Source organism: Pleurodeles waltl, chromosome 6 (genome assembly GCF_031143425.1).
Source record: "Pleurodeles waltl isolate 20211129_DDA chromosome 6, aPleWal1.hap1.20221129, whole genome shotgun sequence".
NCBI lineage: Eukaryota > Metazoa > Chordata > Amphibia > Caudata > Salamandridae > Pleurodeles > Pleurodeles waltl.
Window position 1 is genome coordinate 1,721,978,842 of NC_090445.1, and position 27,421 is coordinate 1,722,006,262.

Below are 27,421 nucleotides of genomic sequence, written 5' to 3' on the forward strand. Positions count from 1 at the left end.
TCCCCGTTAGATAGCACAGAGCCCATGCACTCCTTGTACAACTGATCAATGCAGGTACCAGGTAGAGGAACTTGCCGTTAGATAGCACAGAGCCCATGCACTCCTTGTACACCTAATCCATGCAGGCCCCAGGTAGAAGATCTCCCCGTTATATAGCACAGAGCCCATGCACTCCTTGTACACCTGATCCATGCAGGTCCCAGGTAGAAGATCTCCCCGTTAGATAACACAGAACCCATGCACTCCTTGTCACCTGATCCATGCAAGCCCCAGGTAGAAGATCTCCCCGTTAGATAGCACAGAGCCCATGCATTCCTTGTACAACTGAGCAATGCAGGTACCAGGTAGAGGAACTCGCCATTAGATAGCACAGAGCCCATGCACTCCTTGTACACCTGAGCCATGCAGGTCTCCTAATAGAGGAACTCCTTGTTAGATAGTACAGAGCCCATGCACTCTTTGTACACCTGATCCATGCAGGGTCCAGGTAGGAGAACTCGCCATTAGATAGCACAGAGCCCATGCACTCCTTGTACAACTGAGCAATGCAGGCCCCAGGTAGAGGATCTCCCCGTTAGATAGCACAGAGCCCATGCACTCCTTGTACACCTGAGCCATGCAGGTCTCCTAATAGAGGAACTCCTTGTTAGATAGTACAGAGCCCATGCATTCTTTGTACACCTGATCCATGCAGGGTCCAGGTAGGAGAACTCGCCATTAGATAGCACAGAGCCCATGCACTCCTTGTACAACTGAGCAATGCAGGCCCCAGGTAGAGGATCTCCCCGTTAGATAACACAGAGCCCATGCACTCCTTGTACACCTGATCCATGCAGGCCCCAGGTAGAAGATCTCCCCGTTAGATAGCACAGAGCCCATGCACTCCTTGTACACCTGATCCATGCAGGCCCCAGGTAGAAGATCTCCCCATTAGATAGCACAGAGCCCATGCACTCCTTGTACACCTGATCCATGCAGATCCCAGGTAGAAGATCTCCCCGTTAGATAACACAGAACCCATGCACTCCTTGTACACCTGATCCTTGCAAGCCCAGGTAGAAGATCTCCCCGTTAGATAGCACAGAGCCCATGCACTCCTTGTACAACTGATCAATGCAGGTACCAGGTAGAGGAACTTGCCGTTAGATAGCACAGAGCCCATGCACTCCTTGTACACCTAATCCATGCAGGCCCCAGGTAGAAGATCTCCCCGTTATATAGCACAGAGCCCATGCACTCCTTGTACACCTGATCCATGCAGGTCCCAGGTAGAAGATCTCCCCGTTAGATAACACAGAACCCATGCACTCCTTGTCACCTGATCCATGCAAGCCCCAGGTAGAAGATCTCCCCGTTAGATAGCACAGAGCCCATGCATTCCTTGTACAACTGAGCAATGCAGGTACCAGGTAGAGGAACTCGCCATTAGATAGCACAGAGCCCATGCACTCCTTGTACACCTGAGCCATGCAGGTCTCCTAATAGAGGAACTCCTTGTTAGATAGTACAGAGCCCATGCACTCTTTGTACACCTGATCCATGCAGGGTCCAGGTAGGAGAACTCGCCATTAGATAGCACAGAGCCCATGCACTCCTTGTACAACTGAGCAATGCAGGCCCCAGGTAGAGGATCTCCCCGTTAGATAACACAGAGCCCATGCACTCCTTGTACACCTGATCCATGCAGGCCCCAGGTAGAAGATCTCCCCGTTAGATAGCACAGAGCCCATGCACTCCTTGTACACCTGATCCATGCAGGCCCAAGGTAGAAGATCTCCCCGTTAGATAGCACAGAGCCCATGCGCTCCTTGTACACCTGATCCATGCAGGGTCCAGGTAGAGGAACTCGCCATTAGATAGCACAGAGCCCATGCACTCCTTGTACACCTGATCCATGCAGGCCCAAGGTAGAAGATCTCCCCGTTAGATAGCACAGAGCCCATGCACTCCTTGTACACCTGATCCATGCAGGCCCCAGGTAGGACAACTCGCGGTTCGGTAGTACAGATCCCATGTACTCCTTTTCCGTAGCACCAGACCCATGCAAACCTCAGGCAGAGGAACTCCGAGCTCCGGAGCACAATGCTCAGTGCAGGCCGCAGCTGGAGGAGGTCTGTGTCGGACAGCAGAGGCCCCCGTTTATGCCATTCTATCTGCCATGTGTCTCCTTGCATCTGCTGTATCTAGACTGCATGTCCCTGTCTGTTGGGTGGGTTGTGTTCCTAGAGGTCTCTTTGCTGTCAGGGGCTTGCATGTTTGTCTCTTTCTTGAGTGGTGAGATTGCCTTCGCTGCACCACTTCTAACCTTTCTTCTTTCTTCGGCTTTCTTTCCCTTTACCCTCCTCCGAACTCTTGCTTTTCCTCTCTCTGCCCCATCCCAGCTCTCTGAGCCGTCCTGAGAACACCCAGCATTGACATCACCAGACCTCCTGTCCACCTTAACTCGTGTTGTTTGACGCCGGGGGCAAGTGGTGGTTAAAAGGGCTAAATTCAGAGCTCGGATCCAGGCAGCTGTTCCCAGCCTCTTGTCATGAGCAGAGTGGCAAGGGCGCTTATAGAAATCATTCCTGCTACTGTTCTCGATGGGGGCCTAAACTCTGCGGGTCTGATCGCAGTGTAACCTCAGCATTGCCAATTCTGCAAGACCTACTAATACATTGTCATGAAGCATTTTCACACAACATTAACTTTTGTTCACTCCACTTCAGTGGCAGCTTTTACCAAGCCGCAGTACTGAACTATAATCAAAACCCAAAAATATATACACACGGCTGCCCCCCCAGTAATGTCTGCCCCTAACGTGCGCCGTGCTGGGGGTGACGGACTCCTGTCGCTTTTAACAGTGCCAAGGCTGCTTCGTGGGAGGCCTGCAGTTTCAATCCAGCTTGTGGCCTCACCTAACTGAACGAAATGTGTATTTTTGCAACTCCCACCCTCCTATCTGGCCCTTTGTTCAGTTAAGAGCCCAAACCCTTTTGTTTAAAGATCAGCATACTGTTATTACTTCTCCATCGTTTACAATTTGAGTAGAAACCTTTCTATAAAAATAATTGTTATTTAAACACCTTTGCATCTCTTGCCTTTTTTCACTTGTGTGAACACTGTTGTCCTATGAAGCCCCGTGTGGACTGTGGAATGTGGCCCTTTTCCCTGAGTTTGTTGGATAAAATCCTCTCTAGAAACCTAAAATATTACTGGGCAGCTCTTTCCTCAGCAGTCGTGTCCTATTCTGGATGGTGATGACCCATTTTATAGCGCAGCACACTCTTCCCCTGATGTGGAGTTCCGCACACTTGATGTTGTTTGGGTAGAATGAGCCTTTTCTTACTTAGGTGTTCCTCATTCGCACACATGGAGCGAGCACTGTTGGTGAGGCCAGAAGGGTTTATGAAGTTCGGGAGGTTTTATTTCGATACAAAGTTATGAGGCCTGGCCTTTGCTTTCTCCTTACGCCATATGACTGAGCCTCTATGGCCTCCTTCGTAGGAGCATGGACTGGTGTTTCCATCACTTGTTTGTTAACTCGTGCTGTTTGGAACTCTTGCTTGGATGCGGGAGCTCCTCGTTGCTCCTGAGTGATTGTGGGAACTGTGGGCTCACCATGAATGCTCTTTGTTGTGCTCAGTTGGGTGTGAACTTGTTTTGGATGTCTTGGTTGATTGGCTGGATGTGACTGTTCTTTGCAGTTTTTCATTGACCATTTAACTCTGCGTTGGGTCCAAATGGTCTTTTTACTTTTTATTTTGGTCTGAATATTCTTCCAACGCTTGGTTCAGCATGAATTTTATTTGTACTTCAGTTGGGTGTGAATGCTCTGTAGCTTTCGGTGGACTCTAAGTGTTGTCTTGAACTCTCTCCCTTGGGTGTGCATTCTCTTTGTACTTTTTTATTATACTCCTTTGTGAATATTCTCTGAACTCCTGATTCATCATGGACGCTCTTCATAGTTCGTAGGTCAGGAATGATCCTTGCATGAGTGCTCGTTGCAGTCTGTGGTTGGATGTGAATGTTCTGTTGAACTTTTTCTTGCGTGGGAATGTTCTTTGTATCTGATGAGTGGGGATGCCTGCTTCTTTGATCTCCTGTTTAGCTAGAGAACTCGTCATAATTTTCCTTTGAGTGTGAATATTCTTTGAACTCTGAGTTCCACATTAATGCTGTTCTTACTACTCACTTGTAAATGACCTGTGGATCTCTTGGTTGGATGAGAGTGATCTTTGTCATTTTTGGTTGGGTGAGAACAGTCTTTCTGATGGATACATGTTCTGACAAATTTCTGACAGTAGAAAATGTCCTCCTAGGCTTGAGACTGGTTGAAGTTGGATCTCTCCTTTCATGGCAAAGGTGTCATGTTCCACCCTTCTCTTACTGTCCTTGTCGAATGACACAGGAGTACGACTTTGAATCTTGCACGTTCTCCTTTGGCTGAGATAGGGCCGCCACTTTCCGGTAGCCATGGTGCTGCTGACAAGGTAGACGTCAAGGCAGACTGTGCCTTCCAGAAGGAGTCCCAGAGAAAACCCCAAAGGGAAAAAAAACACTTGCAAATACCGCAGGAGTACAGGGTAGTAAGAGAGCTGCAGAATTCCAGGAATTCAAGGAATGGAACTGCTGAGCAACAACAGGAGTAGTCAACAGGAATTACCCCACAGGAACAGCAAACAGGAGCGTGGATCCGCCACCAAACAAGGAGTGTTGCAGCGTAAGGAAGAGAACCCAGGCCCCTTTTATACTAATGAACAGGAAGTGACAAACAGAAAAAAGAAAAGACGCCATCTTGGATTGTGAATATACATTGAATATGAAAGAGAAAGACACAATTTTGGAAAGAGACAAGCAAAACCACCAATGCATGCTGGGAATCAACAGGATTATGGGAACAAGGAGAAGAAGAAACGGGGCCCCATAAGCCAGAAAGAAATGAAGAAACAAGAATAGGCCCCTGCACGACCCCAGGAAATGAAGGTAAGGCAGGGTAATTTGTAAGCGTTGCAAGAAGCATCTGCGAAGCCACAATGTGCTACACTAGACCGCGGTGAGGGCCGCAGCCCAATTCCTGCCCGCCGGACCCCGCCGCAGGTCAGAATGGAGACACCGCAGCACAACAGGCGGCCTGCAGCGGGTCCGACGGCCCTGAAATCAGACCACTCCGCAGGTTAGAAACTGGATGCCACGGATTTGTGGACTGCCCTTGGTGCAACACAAAGGTAGATCTAGGGGACATCGTCTCCAGCAGCAGCTGGAGAAGCAGTTCACACCATCCCCTGCCAGTGGTGGATAAAAGGGCTACAGTAGTCTATTCCCTTTACTTCTTGGTTTCCTAGAATGATGGTGGTTTGAGACCATCCCCGAGTTCCGCCTTCCAAAGTTGTTCATCCAGAAGGACAAGTCCTGGTGCTGTCCATGAGCCACATCTTACCGGCACTGACTGTGGGAGGTTGGTTGGCATCCTTAGTCTTGCCTCGCTCCTACACAGAAGCCGACCTTTATCGGGGCCTTACTGGACACGGCCGCACGAAGGCTTTTCCTCCTCTCAGGAGATGATTACGAGGTTCTTTGACAGTGACAATTTCTGCAAGTCTCATGTTTGCCTGGCTTTGTGGCCTCCTACATATTGTTGATGGCATGTGACAGGTGTCATATGAGAGTCCATTACTGGTGCCTCAAATCATAGCGGCTCCAACGTCAGGCGAGCCTCAGATTTCTTGTACAGATCACCTGCTCTACTCTGATGAATGGGCCCCTCCAACCTTCAGGGGGGCTGTCTTTTCAGTCCTCCCTAAGCTGAAGCTACCATGGCCATGAAAGCTTCTTCACTGGGCTGGGGTGTCCATCTCGATGACATGATGTATCAGGCTGTAGTCTGGAGGAGCATCTTTACACAAATATGGTTGAGCACTGATCAGTCTGATTTGTAATGAAGGGATTTCTCCCTTTCCTTTCGGAGAGCAGCATACAGATCCTTTTGCACGACATCACTGCCGTCTTTTGTTCCCACAGGAAGAGTGCTATAGGGTCGTGAATCCTATGTTTGGAAATGATTTGGCTGAAGAAGTGGGTGCAGCAATGAGCCATCCTGCTGGTAGCTGCTCACCTAGCCGTTGAGGGTGGATACTCGTACTTGTCTCTCATTGGTGGTGATTTTCAGATTAGGTGTTAAATGTCTTCACCACGACCCAGAATGGGAAGTGTCCTCAGGTTTGTGTAATAGACCTTCATCAGACTTTGGGCCGGACTGTAAACAGGTCACCGGCCTGATTAGCCGTCACTATTTTCGAAAGTATTTGCTTTACTTGTTTCTTACCATTCTTTTTATTTTTTAGGTCGAGTGCACAGACGCTTTGACCCGTTGTAACTTCCTGGGCTTTTAACCACGCCCATGTCACGCCCATCACTTTCACTTGTTCGCGGTCTTGACTTTCAAAAATCCCTTGATGTCATTGGTAAATGATTTCCGTTTGTACCGCCTTGGGGACAGTTCCCGTTACGTGGATCATTGCATGACTGCCAATATACTTCAGCGTGGGGGTGAACTATTTTTTCTCTCTTTCCCTTTTGTGTTCCACGGCGCTTACAGCGCAAACAAGCACATCAGTGTGAGCTTGATTGGCGGTATTGAATTGCTGGTCCCATTGTTCACAGTTACCTAATCAGAGTCATTTTTTGTGGCTCTCCCCTTAAACACTTGAAATTGGTAAATGTTTTACGGTGAAACAGAAATCCTCAAAAGCGGCTCTCCCAGCCCAGCGGAAGAGCTGATACTACAACATTAACTGAACTCGGAAACTCCACCCATAATGCTTTGCACACATTCTTTTTCACAACATTTTTGTTCATAACTCAGCCCATGGTGGTCCCAGGACAGTAGGACCACCAACAAACAATTAATGACAAACTGCTCTTTCTGTCTACATCATCTTTGGGTCCCCATAGTGGGGACCTCAAAATAATAACCCCTCCCACTATTCAGTGTCTTTTTAAGTGCTCTCATGGCTGGAACGTTTGTTGTACAGCTGGGAATAGCTTGAGTTTTAAGGGCCTTGTTTTTGTAATATCATTGTTATAGGCCTGCTACCCCTGAAAATGTGTGATGCACTATGTCTTTCAGGGTCCAAATATTTGGTTGCACTACATTATTTATTGCCATTTTCCTTTTGTGTGGCTATTCCTTCTAGGGGCTAACTATATAGCTACATGACCATGTTTCTTACAAATGCTATTTTCATTGTGGTGTCCTCTATGGGCTGTTCTGAGCATTGCAGTCAACATACCATAATATTTGAGGCACAAAAACTCGCACCATAATGCTTTGCAGGGCATTACTTTTACAAGACATTTTTGCTCATAGCTCAGCCTGTGGTGGTCCTCAGACAATGGGACCACCTTCAAAACTCGCTTTCTGTCTACATCCTATTTGGGTCCCCAAACAAGGTCAGTGGGGATCCCAAAATAATAATTCCTCCCACCATTCAGTGTCTTTTAAACTTTCTCATAGCTAGAACATTTTGTTTTTTTTTTTACAGATGGAACAAGTTTTGTTTTCAAGGCATTGTTTGTAATATCACAGCAGTACGCCTGCTATCCCTAAAGGCACCCTCGGGGCTAACAATATGCTTACAAATGATATTTTGTTATGGTGCCCTCTACGGTTTTTTAAGCATTATAGTCTAATGCCGAAAGTTTATTTATGATAAAGATTTATATGATAATGTTATGTTTTAATAATCTTTCCTTTCTACATTTATGACCACAATTCAGGCCAACTTAATATCCTTATTACCCTACGACTGTTTGAACACTCAATAGGTTTGGGTGACCCTTCTAGTTTCTCTCTCTCTCTCATTACTGATCCGTTGCTGTCTATTGCATCGCAAATGCTTGTTCTCCATGAGAGTAGAATCTCTTTTTTGACTTTCTTGATGGCATCCCCCTTTGAACTGATGCACAGTTGTCCAGTTCCATTTCTCACTTTGAAGACAGTATTGCTGGAGGCAACAACTTTGGTTGTAGGGTAAGAGAACTGCTGCCCCTCTCAGTTCATCCACCTTTCTACCCGGATGAACTGGTCCTTGGCACGTTCCCGTCCTTTTTACCCAAGGTGGTTTCTGGACTTCATATGGCCTAACAGTCTATTACACTTCCATCTTTATTCCTTCCTCAACATCCAAGCAAAGAGGTGAAGTGACTGCGTAGTCTGGACCCCAGAGACGTGGCGTCTTACTACATCGACCACACTTGTCAGGACAGTGTGGGTCATCAGCATGTTGTGGGCTTTCCGGAGCTAAGAAGGGCACGGCAGTGACCCAGTGTACGTCTCAGGCGCACAGTGATTGTTGCTTTGCCTTGGCTGCGTTCCATAGCTTTCTTGTTAACCAGCACAACTCCTTCCCCACTCCTAGGGAGTTATTCCTTTGGGACTTATTCTTAGGGTGAGGAATCTGAAGAAATAGTTATTGATCTTTGGTAATGATTATCAGTGAAAACTTAATCTTTCTGCAGATTCCTTACCTCTTTCTGTCCTCCCTGATGAGCTTGTGCCCTGATTAACAAGATTCCAAGGTAGGCAAATACAGTATATTGTATGCAGTACTTTTTGCTGTTGTTGCTCTCAGTTCCTGCATGCCTCGATGGGCACAGAGAAGGTTCAGGAAATGATGCTAGTGTACAGACCAGCACTTAATATAGTCTGCTGTTGTCATGTCCAATGGCGGTATCACAGCTGAAGCCGCATGGGGCCATCTGGTAGCCAAGACGAGCTATTGCTGCAGACATTTTTTCCCGATTAGTCAGAATCATGGGAGGGTAAACTTTAAGGAAGGAATCTGCAGGAAGACTATGCATCCACAAGAAGTATCATTAGGTGAGTAATCTTGTCTTTGAACTCTTGATTCTGCATGAATGATCCCTGTAATACTCAGTTGTGTGTGAATGCTCTTTGTAGTACTCAGTTGAGTATGACTACTATTTGAAGTACTCGGTTGAGTATGAATGCTCTTTGTAGTACTGGGCTGAGTGTGACTGATGTTTGTAGTACTGGATTGAGTGGATGCTCTTTGTAGTACTCAGTTGAGTGAATACTTTCTGTAGTATTCAGTTGGGCGTGAATGTTCTTTGTAGTACTCAGTTGATGTGAATGCTCTTTGTAGTACTCATTTGAGTCTGAATGCTATTTGTAGTAGTCTGTGAACTGTGAGTGCTCTTTGTAGTATCCAGGATAGTGTGAATGCTCTTTGTAGTACCTAGTTGAGTGTGAATGCTCTTTGTAGTACTCAGTTGAGTGTAAATGGTCTTTGTATACTCAGCTGAGTGTGAATAGAGTGTGAATGCTCTTTGAAGTACTCAGTTGAGTGTGAATTCTCTTTATAGTACTCAGTTGAGTGTAACTACTCTATAGTACTCAGTTGAGTTTCAATGTTGTTTGTAGTAGTCAGTTGAGTTGGAATGATCTTTATTGTACTCGGTTGAGTGTGAATGCTCTTTGTAGTAGTCAGTTGAGTGTGAATAATCTTTATTGTACTCGGTTGAGTGTGAATGATCTTTATTGTACTCGGTTGAGTGTGAATGTTCTTTGTACTTGTACTCGGTTGAGTGTGAATGCTCTTTGTAGTAGTCAGTTGAGTGTGAATAATCTTTATTGTACTCGGTTGAGTGTGAATGATCTTTATTGTACTTGGTTGAGTGTGAATGCTCTTTGTAGAACTCAGTTGAGTGTGAATGCTCTTTGTAGTACTCTTTTGAGTGTGAATGCTCTGAAGTACTCAGCTGAAAGTGAATGATCTTCATTGTACTCAGTTGAGTGTGAATGCTCTTTGTAGTAATCAGTTGAGTGTGAATGCTCTTTGTAGTACTGGGCTGAGTGTGACTGATGTTTGTAGTACTGGATTGAGTGGATGCTCTTTGTAGTACTCAGGTGAGTGAATGCTTTCTGTAGTATTCAGTTGAGCGTGAATGTTCTTTGTAGTACTCAGTTGATGTGAATGCTCTTTGTAGTACTCATTTGAGTCTGAATGCTCTTTATAGTAGTCTGTTGACTGTGAATGCTCTTTGTAGTATCCAGGATAGTGTGAATGCTCTTTGTAGTACCTAGTTGAGTGTGAATGATCTTTGTAGTACTCAGTTGCGTGTAAATGGTCTTTGTATTCACAGCTGAGTGTGAAAAGAGTGTGAATGCTCTTTGTAGTACTCAGTTGAGTGTGAATTCTCTTTGTAGTACTCAGTTGAGTGTAACTACTCTGTAGTACTCAGTTGAGTTTGAATGTTGTTTGTAGTACTCATTTGAGTGTGAATGTCCTTTGTAGTACTCAGTTGAGTGTGAATGAACCTTATGGTACTCGGTTGAGTGTGAATGTCCTTTGTAGTACTCTCCTGAGTGTGAATGATCTTTATTGTACTCAGTTGAGTGTGATGCTTTTTGTAGTACTCAGTTGAGTGTGAATGCTCTTTGTAGCACTCATTTGAGTGTGAATGTCCTTTGTAGTACCTAGTTTAGTGTGAGTGATCTTTGTTGTAATTTGTTGAGTGTGAATGTTCTTTGTAGCACTCATTTGAGTGTGAATGTCCTTTGTAGTACTTAGTTGAGTCTAAATGCTCTTTGTAGTACACAGTAGAGTGTGAATAGTGTGTGAAAGCTCCTTGTAGTATCCAGGATAGTGTGAATGTTCTTTGTAGTACTCATTTGAGTGTGAGTGTCCTTTGTAGTACCTAGTTGAGTATGAATGATCTTTTTTGTACTTGGTTGAGTGTGAATGTTGTTTGTAGTAGTCAGTTGAGTTGGAATGATCTTTATTGTACTCGGTTGAGTGTGAATGCTCTTTGTAGTAGTCGGTTGAGTGTGAATAATCTTTATTGTACTCGGTTGAGTGTGAATGATCTTTATTGTACTCGGTTGAGTGTGAATGTTCTTTGTACTTGTACTCGGTTGAGTGTGAATGCTCTTTGTAGTAGTCAGTTGAGTGTGAATAATCTTTATTGTACTCGGTTGAGTGTGAATGATCTTTATTGTACTTGGTTGAGTGTGAATGCTCTTTGTAGAACTCAGTTGAGTGTGAATGCTCTTTGTAGTACTCTTTTGAGTGTGAATGCTCTGAAGTACTCAGCTGAAAGTGAATGATCTTCATTGTACTCAGTTGAGTGTGAATGCTCTTTGTAGTAATCAGTTGAGTGTGAATGCTCTTTGTAGTACTGGGCTGAGTGTGACTGATGTTTGTAGTACTGGATTGAGTGGATGCTCTTTGTAGTACTCAGGTGAGTGAATGCTTTCTGTAGTATTCAGTTGAGCGTGAATGTTCTTTGTAGTACTCAGTTGATGTGAATGCTCTTTGTAGTACTCATTTGAGTCTGAATGCTCTTTATAGTAGTCTGTTGACTGTGAATGCTCTTTGTAGTATCCAGGATAGTGTGAATGCTCTTTGTAGTACCTAGTTGAGTGTGAATGATCTTTGTAGTACTCAGTTGCGTGTAAATGGTCTTTGTATTCACAGCTGAGTGTGAAAAGAGTGTGAATGCTCTTTGTAGTACTCAGTTGAGTGTGAATTCTCTTTGTAGTACTCAGTTGAGTGTAACTACTCTGTAGTACTCAGTTGAGTTTGAATGTTGTTTGTAGTACTCATTTGAGTGTGAATGTCCTTTGTAGTACTCAGTTGAGTGTGAATGAACCTTATGGTACTCGGTTGAGTGTGAATGTCCTTTGTAGTACTCAGTTGATGTGAATGCTCTTTGTAGTACTCATTTGAGTCTGAATGCTCTTTATAGTAGTCTGTTGACTGTGAGTGCTCTTTGTAGTATCCAGGATAGTGTGAATGCTCTTTGTAGTACCTAGTTGAGTGTGAATGATCTTTGTAGTACTCAGTTGCGTGTAAATGGTCTTTGTATACACAGCTGAGTGTGAAAAGAGTGTGAATGCTCTTTGTAGTACTCAGTTGAGTGTGAATTCTCTTTGTAGTACTCAGTTGAGTGTAACTACTCTGTAGTACTCAGTTGAGTTTGAATGTTGTTTGTAGTACTCATTTGAGTGTGAATGTCCTTTGTAGTACTCAGTTGAGTGTGAATGAACCTTATGGTACTCGGTTGAGTGTGAATGTCCTTTGTAGTACTCTCCTGAGTGTGAATGATCTTTATTGTACTCAGTTGAGTGTGATGCTTTTTGTAGTACTCAGTTGAGTGTGAATGCTCTTTGTAGCACTCATTTGAGTGTGAATGTCCTTTGTAGTACCTAGTTTAGTGTGAGTGATCTTTGTTGTAATTTGTTGAGTGTGAATGTTCTTTGTAGCACTCATTTGAGTGTGAATGTCCTTTGTAGTACTTAGTTGAGTCTAAATGCTCTTTGTAGTACACAGTAGAGTGTGAATAGTGTGTGAAAGCTCCTTGTAGTATCCAGGATAGTGTGAATGTTCTTTGTAGTACTCATTTGAGTGTGAGTGTCCTTTGTAGTACCTAGTTGAGTATGAATGATCTTTTTTGTACTTGGTTGAGTGTGAATGTTCTTTGTAGTAGTCAGTTGAGTGTGAATGATCTTTATTGTACTCGGTTGAGTGTGAATGCTCTTTGTAGTAGTCAGTTGAGTGTGAATAATCTTTATTGTACTCGGTTGAGTGTGAATGATCTTTATTGTACTCGGTTGAGTGTGAATGTTCTTTGTACTTGTACTCGGTTGAGTGTGAATGCTCTTTGGAGTAGTCAGTTGAGTGTGAATAATCTTTATTGTACTCGGTTGAGTGTGAATGATCTTTATTGTACCTGGTTGAGTGTGAATGCTCTTTGTAGAACTCAGTTGAGTGTGAATGCTCTTTGTAGTACTCTTTTGAGTGTGAATGATCTTTATTGTACTCAGTTGAGTGTGATGCTTTTTGTAGTACTCAGTTGAGTGTGAATGCTCTTTGTAGCACTCATTTGAGTGTGAATGTCCTTTGTAGTACCTAGTTTAGTGTGAGTGATCTTTGTTGTAATTTGTTGAGTGTGAATGTTCTTTGTAGCACTCATTTGAGTGTGAATGTCCTTTGTAGTACTTAGTTGAGTCTAAATGCTCTTTGTAGTACACAGTAGAGTGTGAATAGTGTGTGAAAGCTCCTTGTAGTATCCAGGATAGTGTGAATGTTCTTTGTAGTACTCATTTGAGTGTGAGTGTCCTTTGTAGTACCTAGTTGAGTATGAATGATCTTTTTTGTACTTGGTTGAGTGTGAATGTTGTTTGTAGTAGTCAGTTGAGTTGGAATGATCTTTATTGTACTCGGTTGAGTGTGAATGCTCTTTGTAGTAGTCGGTTGAGTGTGAATAATCTTTATTGTACTCGGTTGAGTGTGAATGATCTTTATTGTACTCGGTTGAGTGTGAATGTTCTTTGTACTTGTACTCGGTTGAGTGTGAATGCTCTTTGTAGTAGTCAGTTGAGTGTGAATAATCTTTATTGTACTCGGTTGAGTGTGAATGATCTTTATTGTACTTGGTTGAGTGTGAATGCTCTTTGTAGAACTCAGTTGAGTGTGAATGCTCTTTGTAGTACTCTTTTGAGTGTGAATGCTCTGAAGTACTCAGCTGAAAGTGAATGATCTTCATTGTACTCAGTTGAGTGTGAATGCTCTTTGTAGTAATCAGTTGAGTGTGAATGCTCTTTGTAGTACTGGGCTGAGTGTGACTGATGTTTGTAGTACTGGATTGAGTGGATGCTCTTTGTAGTACTCAGGTGAGTGAATGCTTTCTGTAGTATTCAGTTGAGCGTGAATGTTCTTTGTAGTACTCAGTTGATGTGAATGCTCTTTGTAGTACTCATTTGAGTCTGAATGCTCTTTATAGTAGTCTGTTGACTGTGAATGCTCTTTGTAGTATCCAGGATAGTGTGAATGCTCTTTGTAGTACCTAGTTGAGTGTGAATGATCTTTGTAGTACTCAGTTGCGTGTAAATGGTCTTTGTATTCACAGCTGAGTGTGAAAAGAGTGTGAATGCTCTTTGTAGTACTCAGTTGAGTGTGAATTCTCTTTGTAGTACTCAGTTGAGTGTAACTACTCTGTAGTACTCAGTTGAGTTTGAATGTTGTTTGTAGTACTCATTTGAGTGTGAATGTCCTTTGTAGTACTCAGTTGAGTGTGAATGAACCTTATGGTACTCGGTTGAGTGTGAATGTCCTTTGTAGTACTCAGTTGATGTGAATGCTCTTTGTAGTACTCATTTGAGTCTGAATGCTCTTTATAGTAGTCTGTTGACTGTGAGTGCTCTTTGTAGTATCCAGGATAGTGTGAATGCTCTTTGTAGTACCTAGTTGAGTGTGAATGATCTTTGTAGTACTCAGTTGCGTGTAAATGGTCTTTGTATACACAGCTGAGTGTGAAAAGAGTGTGAATGCTCTTTGTAGTACTCAGTTGAGTGTGAATTCTCTTTGTAGTACTCAGTTGAGTGTAACTACTCTGTAGTACTCAGTTGAGTTTGAATGTTGTTTGTAGTACTCATTTGAGTGTGAATGTCCTTTGTAGTACTCAGTTGAGTGTGAATGAACCTTATGGTACTCGGTTGAGTGTGAATGTCCTTTGTAGTACTCTCCTGAGTGTGAATGATCTTTATTGTACTCAGTTGAGTGTGATGCTTTTTGTAGTACTCAGTTGAGTGTGAATGCTCTTTGTAGCACTCATTTGAGTGTGAATGTCCTTTGTAGTACCTAGTTTAGTGTGAGTGATCTTTGTTGTAATTTGTTGAGTGTGAATGTTCTTTGTAGCACTCATTTGAGTGTGAATGTCCTTTGTAGTACTTAGTTGAGTCTAAATGCTCTTTGTAGTACACAGTAGAGTGTGAATAGTGTGTGAAAGCTCCTTGTAGTATCCAGGATAGTGTGAATGTTCTTTGTAGTACTCATTTGAGTGTGAGTGTCCTTTGTAGTACCTAGTTGAGTATGAATGATCTTTTTTGTACTTGGTTGAGTGTGAATGTTCTTTGTAGTAGTCAGTTGAGTGTGAATGATCTTTATTGTACTCGGTTGAGTGTGAATGCTCTTTGTAGTAGTCAGTTGAGTGTGAATAATCTTTATTGTACTCGGTTGAGTGTGAATGATCTTTATTGTACTCGGTTGAGTGTGAATGTTCTTTGTACTTGTACTCGGTTGAGTGTGAATGCTCTTTGGAGTAGTCAGTTGAGTGTGAATAATCTTTATTGTACTCGGTTGAGTGTGAATGATCTTTATTGTACCTGGTTGAGTGTGAATGCTCTTTGTAGAACTCAGTTGAGTGTGAATGCTCTTTGTAGTACTCTTTTGAGTGTGAATGCTCTTTGAAGTACTCAGCTGAAAGTGAATGATCTTCATTGTACTCAGTTGAGTGTGAATGCTCTTTGTAGTACTCAGTTGAGTGTGAATGCTCTTTGTAGTACTCATTTGAGTGTAAATGTCCTTTGTAGTACTTAGTTGAGTGTGAATGATCTTTATTCCACTCAGTTGAGTGTGAATGATCTTTGTAGTACTCAGTTGAGTGGGAATGCTCTTTGTAGTACTCAGTTGAGTGTGAATGATCTTTATTGTACTCGGTTGAGTGTGAATGTCCTTTGTAGTACCTCTTTGAGTGTGAATAAACTTTATTGTAATTGGTTAAATGTGAATGTTCTTTGTAGTACTCAGTTGAGTGTGAATGCTCTTTGTAGTACTCGGTTGAGTGTGAACGGCCTTTATAGTACTCAGTTGAGTGTGAATGATCTCTGTAGTACTCATTTGAGTGTGAATGTCCTTTGTAGTACTCTTCTGAGTGTGAATGATCTTTATTGTACTCAGTTGAGTGTGAATGATCTTTATTGTACTTAGTTGAGTGTGAATGCTCTTTGTAGTACTCAGTTGAGTGTGAATGCTCTTTGTAGTACTCATTTGAGTGAGAATCTCCTTTGTAGTAGCTAGTTGAGTGTGAATGATTTCTATTGTAATTGATTGAGTGTGAATGCCCTTTGTAGTACTCAGTTGAGTGTTAATAATCTTTATTGTACTCATTTGAGTGTGAATGTCCTTTTGTAGTACCTAGTTGAGTGTGAATGATCTTTATTGTACTCTGTTGAGTGTGAATGCTCTTTGTAGTAGTCAGTTGAGTGTGAATGATCTTTATTGTACTCAGTTGAGTGTGAATGCTTTTTGAAGTACTCAGTTGAATGTGACTGATCTTTATTGTACTCGGTTGAGTCTGAATGCTCTTTGAAGTACTCAGTTGAATGTGACTGATCTTTATTGTACTCAGTTGAGGGTGAATGCTCTTTGTAGTACTCAGTTGAGTGTGAATGTCCTTTGTAGTACCTAGTTGAGTGTGAATGATCATTATTGCACTCAGTTGAGTGTAAATGATCTTCGTGGTACTCAGTTGAGTGTGAATGATCTTTATTGTACTCGGTTGAGTGTGAATGATCTTTATTGCACTCATTTGAGTGTGAATGTTTTTTGGATCTCTTAGTTGAAAGATTTTTCTTTGTATTTCTTGGGTGAGTTTGGTATTTGGAATATTTATCTGGGTGTTCTTTCCAACCATTGGTTGCTTGTTATTACTCTTGGTGTGGCCTAGGGCATGGAAACTGTCTTGAACTCTGGGCTAAGTGTGGTTGCTCTACAGAGCTCTTACTTTTGAATCCTTTGTTGAATGAAAAAGCTCTGGCAGATGTAAATGTTCTTTAGAGCTCTTAATTGAGTCTACAGTGTCTTCGTAGCTCTAGAATGAACTCTTAGCTCACTCTGAATGCTCTTCGTATCTCTAGAATGAACTCTTAGCTCACTCTGAATGCTCTTCGTATCTCTAGAATGAACTCTTAGCTCACTCTGAATGCTCTTCGTATCTCTAGAAGGAACTCTTAGCTCACTCTGAATGCTCTTTGTATCTCTAGAATGTACTCTTGGCTCACTATGAATACTGTTTGTAGCTCTAGCATGAACTCTTAGGTCACTCGGTTGGGGTAGGTGCAAGCCTTTTGAACTCTTTATTGCATGTGAATGCCTTCTGTAGGTTGTCCTTGGCTGTGCAGGTTTGGAAATTCTGGTTATGTGTGAATGCTATCTTTAGCCATCAGCAGTGAGTGGATAATGTTTTGAGTTCTTCTTTACTTTGCAAACTCTTTGCTGCAAAAGTTCTTTGCAGGTTTTTGATGAGTGCGAGTTCATTTTGCAGCTCTTTCTTAGGAAGTAACACTACATTTTAGTTTTTGGTTCTGTAATGTGTTTGGCAAGTTGTTTTTACAACTGTCAGTTGTAAGTACTCTTTAGAAATGATTGTTGACTTATGTGTTTCTCAACAGAACTTGGACTTGTTGTTCACCACAGTGGTTTACAATGTTTAGCTTTGTAAAGAGCAGTGTAGAGGTGGGTAGGTGTTTGTAACGTGTGTATTTTTCCATGACATTATCATCTACTGCTTGAGTTTTTACTTCCGACTGGTTGGTCTCTTCAGGTACTATCAGGTGTATGATGGGTGCATATGTTGTTCCAATCAGCATTGATGACGTAAGTACTACTGCACGGCAGCACTTTGCCTAAGCGGGTCACTGGGCTGAACTCTTTACGATACCATGGGCAGCCCCTCACATGTCACACTTTACTGCACTCTTCCGATATCTAAAGACAAGGATGTTGCTTAATATTTTAAAGTCACCTAAGGTCAAGTTTTATTTTTACCATCTGTAGTTCTAACTGGCCTTTGAGACCTCATGATTGGTGCTCTAGTGTTGTGTAGAAAAAAAATACATGAGGAGGGAAAAGGCATACTCAGGACAGAGTGCCCACAAGCTCACCTGCTCTTCCAGGTGCGTGGACACGTTCAGGCCTTGAAAGGCGCTGCCAGGGTCCAGTGCTGGAGAAGGTCGTGTCACACCACTAGGGACGAAGAACACAGTGATGCCTGTTTTGTTACTCTACTTCTCCGTTGATGTGAGGTGACTGAGATAAGATCCACCAGTTGTCCAGGCCTGGTGGTGGTGATGAACCTGCTGGTATCGGGGTCACCTCACTTTTAGGAGTGCGCACTTGAGGTTTTCATAATGTCCACCCATAACATCTCATCCTTGTTTCCCATTCTTTCTCCCACTTTACCCATTTCAATCCTTTTCTCGCCCTTCATCCTGTTTTGTTGCCATCTCCTTAATATGTTTTTTGTTGCTGTTTTTTCCATCCCCTTTTTTCAAACCTGCTTCATATCTCCTACTCCTTTGTCTGCTTCTCCACACCTTCTTCTTTCCCCACCCGCCCGTCCCGCTTTGCTTCTTTGTCTTATAGTGGATGTAACTTCGAGCAGGGTCTTGTGGCGTACAGGAACAGCTACAGCCGTTATGGGAACCTTGGCTCCCAAGCAGGATCCCCAGGAGAGTCAGCTGGCCGAGCGTCATGTGCAGGTGAGTGGACAGCAAGCAAATGAACTGTGTGACCCACAGAGAACACACATGTTCAAGCAGAGAGTCTGCATGGTCAAAAAGATATCATGTGTGGTCAATACATGGTCAAAGAGAGATCATGTGTAGTCAAGCAGAGATGCTGCATTGTCAAAAAGAGATCATGTGTACTCAAAAAGAGGTCATGTGTGGCCAATACATGGTCAAAGATAGATCACATGTGGTCAAACAGAGATCCTGGATGGTCAAAAAGAGATCGTGTGTACTCAAAAAGGGGTAGTGTGTGGTCAAACATAGATCATGCATAGTCACCTAGAGCACCTGCAAGGACAGGTTTGCAGTCACTGCTCTTGGAAATCTTTAATTCACAGTAAGTATTAAAAGTGCAGCACAGACCCTGTGATGTAACCCACTTTACCAGCCCTTAGTAACAACTCCAACCTTTGTACACCACAGAGAGAAGGCTTCGTAAGAGGATGTGCACATTACATTATTTGCCTGTATTTATTAGAAAAAAGGTTTGACGTTTATTGTATTCTCAGCACAGTTACAAGCTAACATGTTGCAAGTTTCACTTGTTTCGCTCTTACAAAGCAGTTTAGCACCTCTACTCAGTCGTTTCTTGTTCTAAAATCTCAGTCTTACAATGTTTGCTGCAGCAAACCTACAGTAGCTGTGGTCATCACAAAATATTCAAGGATATCTCAAAAGATATCCTGAAAAGTATGCTCTGGCTACTGATGAAAGCAAGAAATAAACCCGGTGATCAGCAGTACAAGGGACGCGTTACTTGGGGGTACCAGTGGCTGTGGTCAGTGATGGCTGTTAATTCACCACTCGTTCATAGCGAGGGCCTGCCAGTGCCGGGTGGACATTTTAAAAGATCGTACCGCCCCATGGCTAAAGCACCCCATACATTCCGACTTTTCCTTTTAATGTCTCTATTTTTTATTGTATTGCATCAACTCTGGATAATGTTACAAGCAAATTTCTTTACACTTAACTCACCAGACACTGAATATCAACCTCTCGGTGCAACATGACGCCTGCCCTAGTAATGAGTCTGTTTTCTAGGTTTAAACACCACTGAGGGAGGGAGAAAGGGGAGGCAGGCACCTGAATTACTCAAGTAAACTGAACATTTGCATTGATCGAAGATCCCTCTCCTGTTGAAGGCCATTAGCTTCAAGTGCAGGTTCAAATATGAAACAGCATTATTCCCCTTAGGGACAACCCAGCTTTATCACCATCCCCCCGACACCCTAACCCTTCCTGCCCCGCCTCCCCCTACAATCCCAGCTCACCCACCACCCCCCTGGCACCCTAACTCTTCCTGCCTCTCCCTCCTGACACCATAACCCTTCCTGTCCCTCCTCCCCCTACAATCCCGGCTCGCCCCACCACCCCCGACACCCTAACTCTTCCTGACCCTCCCCCGACACCCTAACCCTTCCTGCTCCTCCCCCCCTGACACCCTAACCCTTCCTGCCCCTCCCCCCTGACACCGTAACCCTTCCTTGCCCGACACCGTAACCCTTCCTCCCCCGACACCCTAACCCTTCCTGCCCCTCCCTCCTGGCCCCCTAACCCTTCCTGCCCCTCCCCCGACACGTAACCCTTCCTCCCCCGACACCCTAACCCCTCGTGCCCCTCCCTCCTGGCCCCCTAACCCTTCCTGCCCCTCCCCGACACAGTAACCCTTCCTCCCCCGACACCCTAACCCTTCCTGCCCCTCCCTACTGCCCCCTAACCCTTCCTGCCCCTCCTCCCCCTACAGTTCCAGCTTCTCCCTGGGATCGTTCTCCCTGGGACCGGCGAGAGAGTTGACTCTTGGACAAACACTGAAGCTTTGCCTCTGGCTCCTTCCCGCTGGCGGGATAGAAGGTCACAGTCTGCAGGTTGTATCAGACCCTGCATCTACCTTCTCTTTCTTGTTGCTCCAGGGCTCGGGTCTGGAACAGTACGATACTTCTTTCACTACCTGCTGCCCCTCAGGACTCCCTGTCACACGCCCTCCTAAGCGTTTGTGCCCTAAGCTCCCTTTCCAGAGCACACAGTTTTTCAGGGAAGTCTTTTAGGTTGTCATCATCTGCTGGCCATCCACTATCCTCAGGTGTTGAGACCTTCACAGATTGTCGCGGCTTTCAACCTGCTCTAGACAGTGAAGATAAGTGGGCATCGCTGGAGCGCTGAAGCATGTCTGATTTCCTCCTTTATTCGTTGTGCTGTTGTCTCCCACCTGCATGAGCGCCCTCTCGCCTCCACTTGGCCCGTTTAGACTTAAAGGCCACATTTACTTTTCCACATTCCCCATGCTGATAGCATTAGGATTCTTTATTCCTTCTCAGGCTCGTCAGTCCTCCTCGTCCTTGGGTCGTTAATCTTGGGCTGGAGCACGCCCCTGGAAGAAGAGCCCAACTGGTGCCGTACTTGTAGACGGCCAACTTCTGCTCCTTCCTTAGCATTTTAGCCATGGTGTGGGCAGTACTGTCCTTCCGCGTGGTAATGTTTCTAGGGTACGTGCTCTTTATTCATGAGGGCGGGAAGGACAGGCTTGGCGTAGTTCAGTTGTGAGGAGTCCTTTTAGGTCTTGTGCTCAGTCCCGGCTTCTGCTGGCATGCATGGGAGAGAAAAGTGTTGGTCTCTCACAGGACTTCCCCGCACTACAAACTAGAACTCTTCAGTCACCACAGCTGGGATGGCAGTGGCTCGGGACCTGCCTCAGTGGCATCTCCTAGAAGTTCTCAGGCGAGAGCACTATTTCAACAAGGCAGGTCTTGGGTTCGCTCATTATAGACTGCGGCCATCTTGTTCTCTGTATGGCGCAGGACACAATATGTTCTGTTTTCACTGAGACACTCCCCGGCTGTTTGATATGGCACAGTGGCAGCACAGCTGTTTCCTTTGATCTTCCCAGTGGGAAGACCAGTAAGTGCACAGGAAGAGGGTCTATTCTTGAACCCCGAAAGAGACAGCCATCCTGCAATTTGCACTGCCATGTCTGAGCCTTCCTTTCCACACTTCTTCCAGCCCCTTGAGAATCATTAATAATTGAGTGGACTGTTGTTTAAACGTTATTTAATTTATTGCAATTTATGTCCAAGATAATGTTGATACTTTGAGAAAAGGCCTCTTTTTTGCATGGTTAGCCCCCACTTTTTGCATGGTAAATGATGTAGCCTACAAATTGTTAGTGTCCAGGGCCCCTGCTAACCAGGTTCCCTGTGCCAGATCTCTTTCCCCAAAACTGTTGTGATGCATTGCCAGAATTGGAGACACCTTTAGTTGCCACTATAAGTGCCTATTAGATGGTACTTAGGTACCCAGGGCATTGGGTACTACGGTAAGGCCGCTGACGGCAGCAGCACTGATTGTGCCACCCTCTAGGGCCATGCACTCAGATGCACCCAGCACTGGCATTGCAGGCTAAGTGCCCTGATGCAACCCCCAAAAGACAAACTTACAGGGCACACTGCCTGTGTGCCATCTCCACCACCCACTGCATGCAGTATAGGTAAGACACTCTTCTGGTAGGCCTTCTAGCTCTCAGGCAGGGTGCACTATACTGTATGTGTGGGCACAGATGCATGAACAATATGCCCCTACTGTGTCTTGCCAAACCTGGGACATAGTGAGTGAACAGAGCAGCCATTTTAAATGCATGTGCTGGAAACTGGACAATATGAATTTCACAGCTAGTCTGAACCCTGGGCTGTTTGGTATCAAACAACTCAGAATGATAAATCCAGCATGCTGCTAGTATTGGATGCATTATAACATGTACCCAGGGGTCCCCTTAGAGGTGCCCCTTTCAAAAGCTAACTACCCCAGCATGGGTGCTGACTGGTTCTATCCAGCCTGCCACCACCAGCCAAAATTATGAATCCCTGGGGTTAGAGATCCTGCTCTCTGGGATTCAGAACAAAGCCCAACCTTGGTGGAGGTGCTAGCACCCCCTCCCTCAGGAATGTGCACTGTCCTGCTAGCAAGCTTCAAAGGGTTTACCACCCTTGAAACTCGACCCCTGGCCTGTTGCTAGCCCCCGTTGCAAACCCCCACTTTTTCCAGGAGCAATGTCGGGAAACCAGACAAAGGACAGGAGGAGTGGTCAGACCTAGCTTGCACCACCCCTAAGGTGTTGCACACAAGGTGACCCCGCCATTTAAGTTTCCTTCATCTTGCAAGTGTAGGGACGTGACCTCTGCCCACATGAAGTGGTCACTTAGTAGGTGTAGCCACCCTAAGGTAGATGACCCATTGGCGATTACTAGGTTTCCCCTAAAATGTCCACCAAATACAGTATTTAGTGGGCATCCCTAGACCAAGAAATCAGATTCCACTGTCAAAAGAACATCAGCAACAAAGAAGACCCAAGGCTCTAGAACTGAAGTCCTGCTGCACCAAGAAAAGGCTCCAAACCCTGCCTGCTGTACCCAGGACTCGACAGTCGCTGCTGAAGGGTTGCTTGGACGTCGGATGGACTCTACAAATCCCTGGAGGACCTCCAGTCTTCGAAAATCATCAAAGACCTCCCTCCAGGGTGAAGGCATCACTCTGCAACCCCAAGGAACCAAAGACCCAGTGAAGGCCACTTCACTGACTGCATGCTGACCAAGGAGCCGGACGCCGCAACCAGACCAAACTTCACCCATTGGATTGTGAGGACAAAACCTACCAGTGGCCAAGCTTGGTGCCATTGCGACCTCCAGTAGCCAGACTCTGCTTTAGGTCCACGTACTGGTCACCTCACATCAGACACCCAGAAGGACAGTCTGTTCCGGACTGAAAAAGGACCACAAGGAAACCCAGTCCAGGGACTACAGGAACCACCCGGACCTCACATCAGACTGCCCCTGCTGACATGCAAGCGACCATTAAAGTAACCTACCTCCTGCTTCCAAGGTCACCTTTGCGCACAGCTCCTGGCTCACCGATTCGCTCTGCACTGGCTGTCCTGTGCCCTGCACTGAAGATCCAGCTGTGCCCGAAGGGTCCCTCACCCTTTGCGACCTCGACACTCCAAGGGGACCCACCGGACTTACCTTTAAGTTCACCTGTGCAGTGCATTTTCCAAGTGATCCCCGCATTGACCTGGCACCAGCCCCATCGACTTTCTGCAGCTGCTCCCGCTGGAACCGGGAGTCACCCAAACTTCTCCACCTGGTCCAGGTTACCCAACGACGACCTCACCCTACCTGTAAAAGTAGTCATTGGTAAACGCATTGCCTGATTTACTGTGAATTTTAAAAGTATTCTTCCATTGATTCCTATGGTGTGTAATTACGCACAGAAAGACTAACTTTATTAAACCTTTACAAATTCATAACTTAAAAAGTTTTTACCTAATTGTGATGATCTTGGTCCTAAATTTTTTATAAAAATCTGAATTATGTTTGTAAATTGGCCTCAAGTTATTCATTCTGTGAGTACAACAAATGCTTTACACTTCTCCAAGGTTAGCCTAACTGCTCGACCAAACTGCTGTACAAATTGGAGAATTAGGTGGTCTAGTTTTTACCTCTGTAAACCAACGTGTGGTTGCCTGGACCCCCTGCACAGGGTGCCTAGCTGTGCACACCGCATAGAGGGCCAGCCTCCTACAGATAAAATATACATGACAGCATGGATTCTGCATTTACCCTGTTGGCCTGGGTATTTTACAGGCACGATCAGATCTGTTTACATGTAAATGTCCCGGTGGTGTGTGATGCTGGGCATGTAGTGCTTGTTTTCTTATTGCCAATGATAAGCTCTTCCTGGGAGGATTGGCTCTGAACTCTTGAGTCGTCCTATGAAACAAGTGTTTTCTTTGTGACCAGCATCTGTACCTCAACATGGCCTTTGTAAAGCAGAAGTTTAGGCTGATAGATTTTCTTTTTGCTGAGAGAAAGAAGCCACATGCTTCATATGTCTTTGCATGTTTACATGCTTTTGTTCTTTTCATTTACATGAAGCAGTTTATAACTGATGCCTTTTTGTTGTTTTTAAACTACAAGTAATAGAATACATGTCATTGTTGTTTCTCTTTTCTAAAGTTATGCGTCATTTTTCCTCATTCTCTTGGTTAATCCCTTGCAGGCTCAAAAGAAAGACATCATACATATGCCTTTTACTTCCACTCAGGTGCAAAGATGTATGTTGGTCCCACATTAAAATATTAATCAATTGTTTACTGATCATCAGAAAGTTTAGTCAGCAAGATGCTTCCTTCTTGTGCCAGAAAGGAGCAGGTTATGACAGTGCTTAATTTGTAAATAAAAACGTGCCGGTGCCCAAAGCCCTCCTCTTAAACACGCGGCTGCTGCAATTAAATGTGCGAGCACAGAATACTGAGGCAGCGTATTCCTGAAGCCATCTCGGGCCTCTTTAATCCATTTACAGCAACTCCCTGTCCCTTCAGCTCACTCTTGCAGCTTTTTGCTTTCTCCCATTGTGACGCTTTTTCGTTTCCCTCTTTCTCCGTCTTTCCGATATGTGTCTTTTGCTCACAGCAAATGCTTGAGGCAGAAGAATAAGCCCCAGCCCTCAAAAATAAGTGCCGGTCCCTGCACCAGAAACAACAAGCACAAATCAAGCACTGGGTTATGAACCATAATACTAATGTTTAATCCTTTTCAGTCTTTACCCCTCACACCATTTGAATTACTTTGTGAATTAATATTTATTGTAAACAAGCTATATGTTGCCAGATGTGCGAAGCCTTTGTGTGGTCGCAAAGGGTCCAGTTCACAGAATGGGGCCTTTTGCGACAGGGAAAAGGCCTTTTCTTTTTCACAAAACTGAATTATGATTCAGTAACATATTATAGAATTGTAATTTAGATTTGGAACTAAAAGCCAAATGGGTATTTGGAAGGGTTGCGTTTAGGTCATCTCTTTTAAAATGGATGGATATGTATTACTGTTTTGCATCCGAATTCCAGTCGCTAAACATTAATCTTTTACCACCTCCCGAGAGGAGGTGTAAGCCTTTTTCAAATCAGAAGGGGTTCCCAAGGAACCCTTTCCACTTTGTGAATGTTGAGAAAAACTTACACTCTTAATTTTTTGGGGCGAGCCTGCGTCGCATGCGCTTGCGAGACGCTTTAGGAGTTAGAAAAGGGCTCGGAGCCCCGTCCACGTCACGTCAGTGTCTTTCATTGGTTTGTGGGCTTGCCTGTTTAAATCTGCTTGCTTTCATTAGTGGAAGGCACGCATATGTCATACCTATTCCAGTGGTTAGCCCTCTTCGAGTGCAGTGGTCAAGTACTGAAAGCATGCGAGGCTCGCTGTTTTCCATCAGGTTTGTGGACTACTTTTTTATCTTTAGTTCGCAGCGCGATCTCGCATTGCAGAAGTCGAGCGCTTTGCATAACATCGACCCTGTTACATAGTTAATTGCACTTTTGCCGATAGGTTTCATTATGAGTGAACTGTAGCAGCGCAATCTCACTGTTGTTTTCCATTCAATGTGGCAAGAAAAATCCGGTTGGGAGTTTACAACTGCAAATAGCTGTAACTCGGAGAAATGCAAGACCCTAGTGCATTGCAAATGCTTGTTTTCAGAAGCCTTCTGTTTTACTTTAAGCAAAACGGGATGCATTAAAAATATGCTTTATTTAAAAGCAGCCACTGACTTAGTGGTCTGCTGACCTCAGCAGACCACCATCCCTGTGACAGCTAAGATTTCTAGAGGGTTGCAATTTGCAACCGACCACGATAATATTCATAATGTAGGTCGAATTGCAACATTAGTTATGCGTAATTTTTAAACTGACCTTTTAATACATAGGTCGGTTTGCAGATTACTACACTGGTCACAAAAATATTGGTTGCAAATTGTCACCAGCATTTTGCAACCATATCTTACTACCTCTGGCCATGGAGTTGAGTTTTTAGCTCAGAGAAGGTGTTTTGTGTTGAATTGAGTCGGGTTTTTAAATGAATCTGAGAGATGTGCAGATTTGCAGCTAACAAGACATTTTTACAGCGAGATGGGCTTAAATCCTGTTTGGATTTCTTGTGCTTGCATGTGGGCTTGTCTTTCTACTTTGTCCTTGACTTACCTGAGGACGCCGACTGGGACTTGAGCCAGGAATGGCCCAGCTTCTTGTACTTGGCAATGTGAAGCTTGACTTCACACCTCCTGAAGCATTTGTTACAGGTCTTTGAGTTGTGTTTGAGCCAAGGTACCACAGACCAAAGTCCGGTGTGTCCATAACAGACACGTTTTCCACATGTACAACACAGCTTAAGTCCTGTGCTTTTGAGGGAGTCATCCCTACACACTGTCAAAAACAATTTTGGAAAGGTCTTCATGCACAAAAAGTTTGGGATCTGAGCTCCAGATGCGCATCAAGGATGTGGAAAAAGAGGCACTGAAGTCCGTGTGCAGCGGTGGCGCCTCCTTGTGACTTTGTGTCGTCACTTCCAGAAGTGGGATGGCGTGGTCAAGGAGAATGGTGGTGTCACCTCACCGTGTCCTGGAGCATTTTCAAACCTAGTTTGGGTACTGGGAGGATTCAAGCGGCAAGGAATCTGCACTGAGAAATGTCCATCAGGTCACTGCAATGAGTGGATCTGATCACAGCCTTGAAGTACTTTGGCTGCCCAAAGGGGTGAATAGAAAACCCACTGCTTGGTGCACTCGGTCTTGTATGTCTCTTCTCAGGGTACCTTTCCCACATTGTGTACCACAAACACTCGACCATACGAAAGAGATCAGCTTTCCAGTACAGTGGCTCTGCTTCCCCATACAATGTTTTTCTGCTGCAATCAACATTCAGATGGTTTGAGAAAAGATCTGTACTACTTCGTTTGCATCTTTGAATTGAGGCAAACTTCGTAAGCTTCCATAAACACCCAAAGGCCCACCTCTTCTGGTCAGCTTTTATTCTAGAATAACAATCTTTTCTGCTGTTTTACCTCTGCCTGCATGTTTCTCGTTCCCTTTCCTTGTTGAGCTAGTGTTCTGAAGCATCCACCAGGTGCACCTGCATTTTACAAAGTAAATAAACTTTGTGATAGACGTTAATTGTAGCTACAAGGCCCCACCTAGAGCTTTTTGTTTGGTCTCGCAGGGTAGTGCAGATTTCTTATGGGTGCTTGGGGTTTTATTTTC

The 27,421-nt window shown here is 44.4% G+C and overlaps 1 protein-coding gene across 2 annotated transcripts in view; it reads left to right on the plus strand.

Annotated features, from left to right (window-relative positions):
- Nucleotides 1-27,421, plus strand: part of ATAT1 (alpha tubulin acetyltransferase 1) — a 256,943-nt gene that overhangs the window by 140,582 nt on the left and 88,940 nt on the right. For both annotated transcript variants that reach the window (XM_069241957.1, XM_069241956.1), the window contains exon 10: nucleotides 18,210-18,325. In XM_069241957.1, coding sequence (XP_069098058.1) covers nucleotides 18,210-18,325 — 116 coding nt within the window. The remainder of the gene's footprint in view (nucleotides 1-18,209; nucleotides 18,326-27,421) is intronic.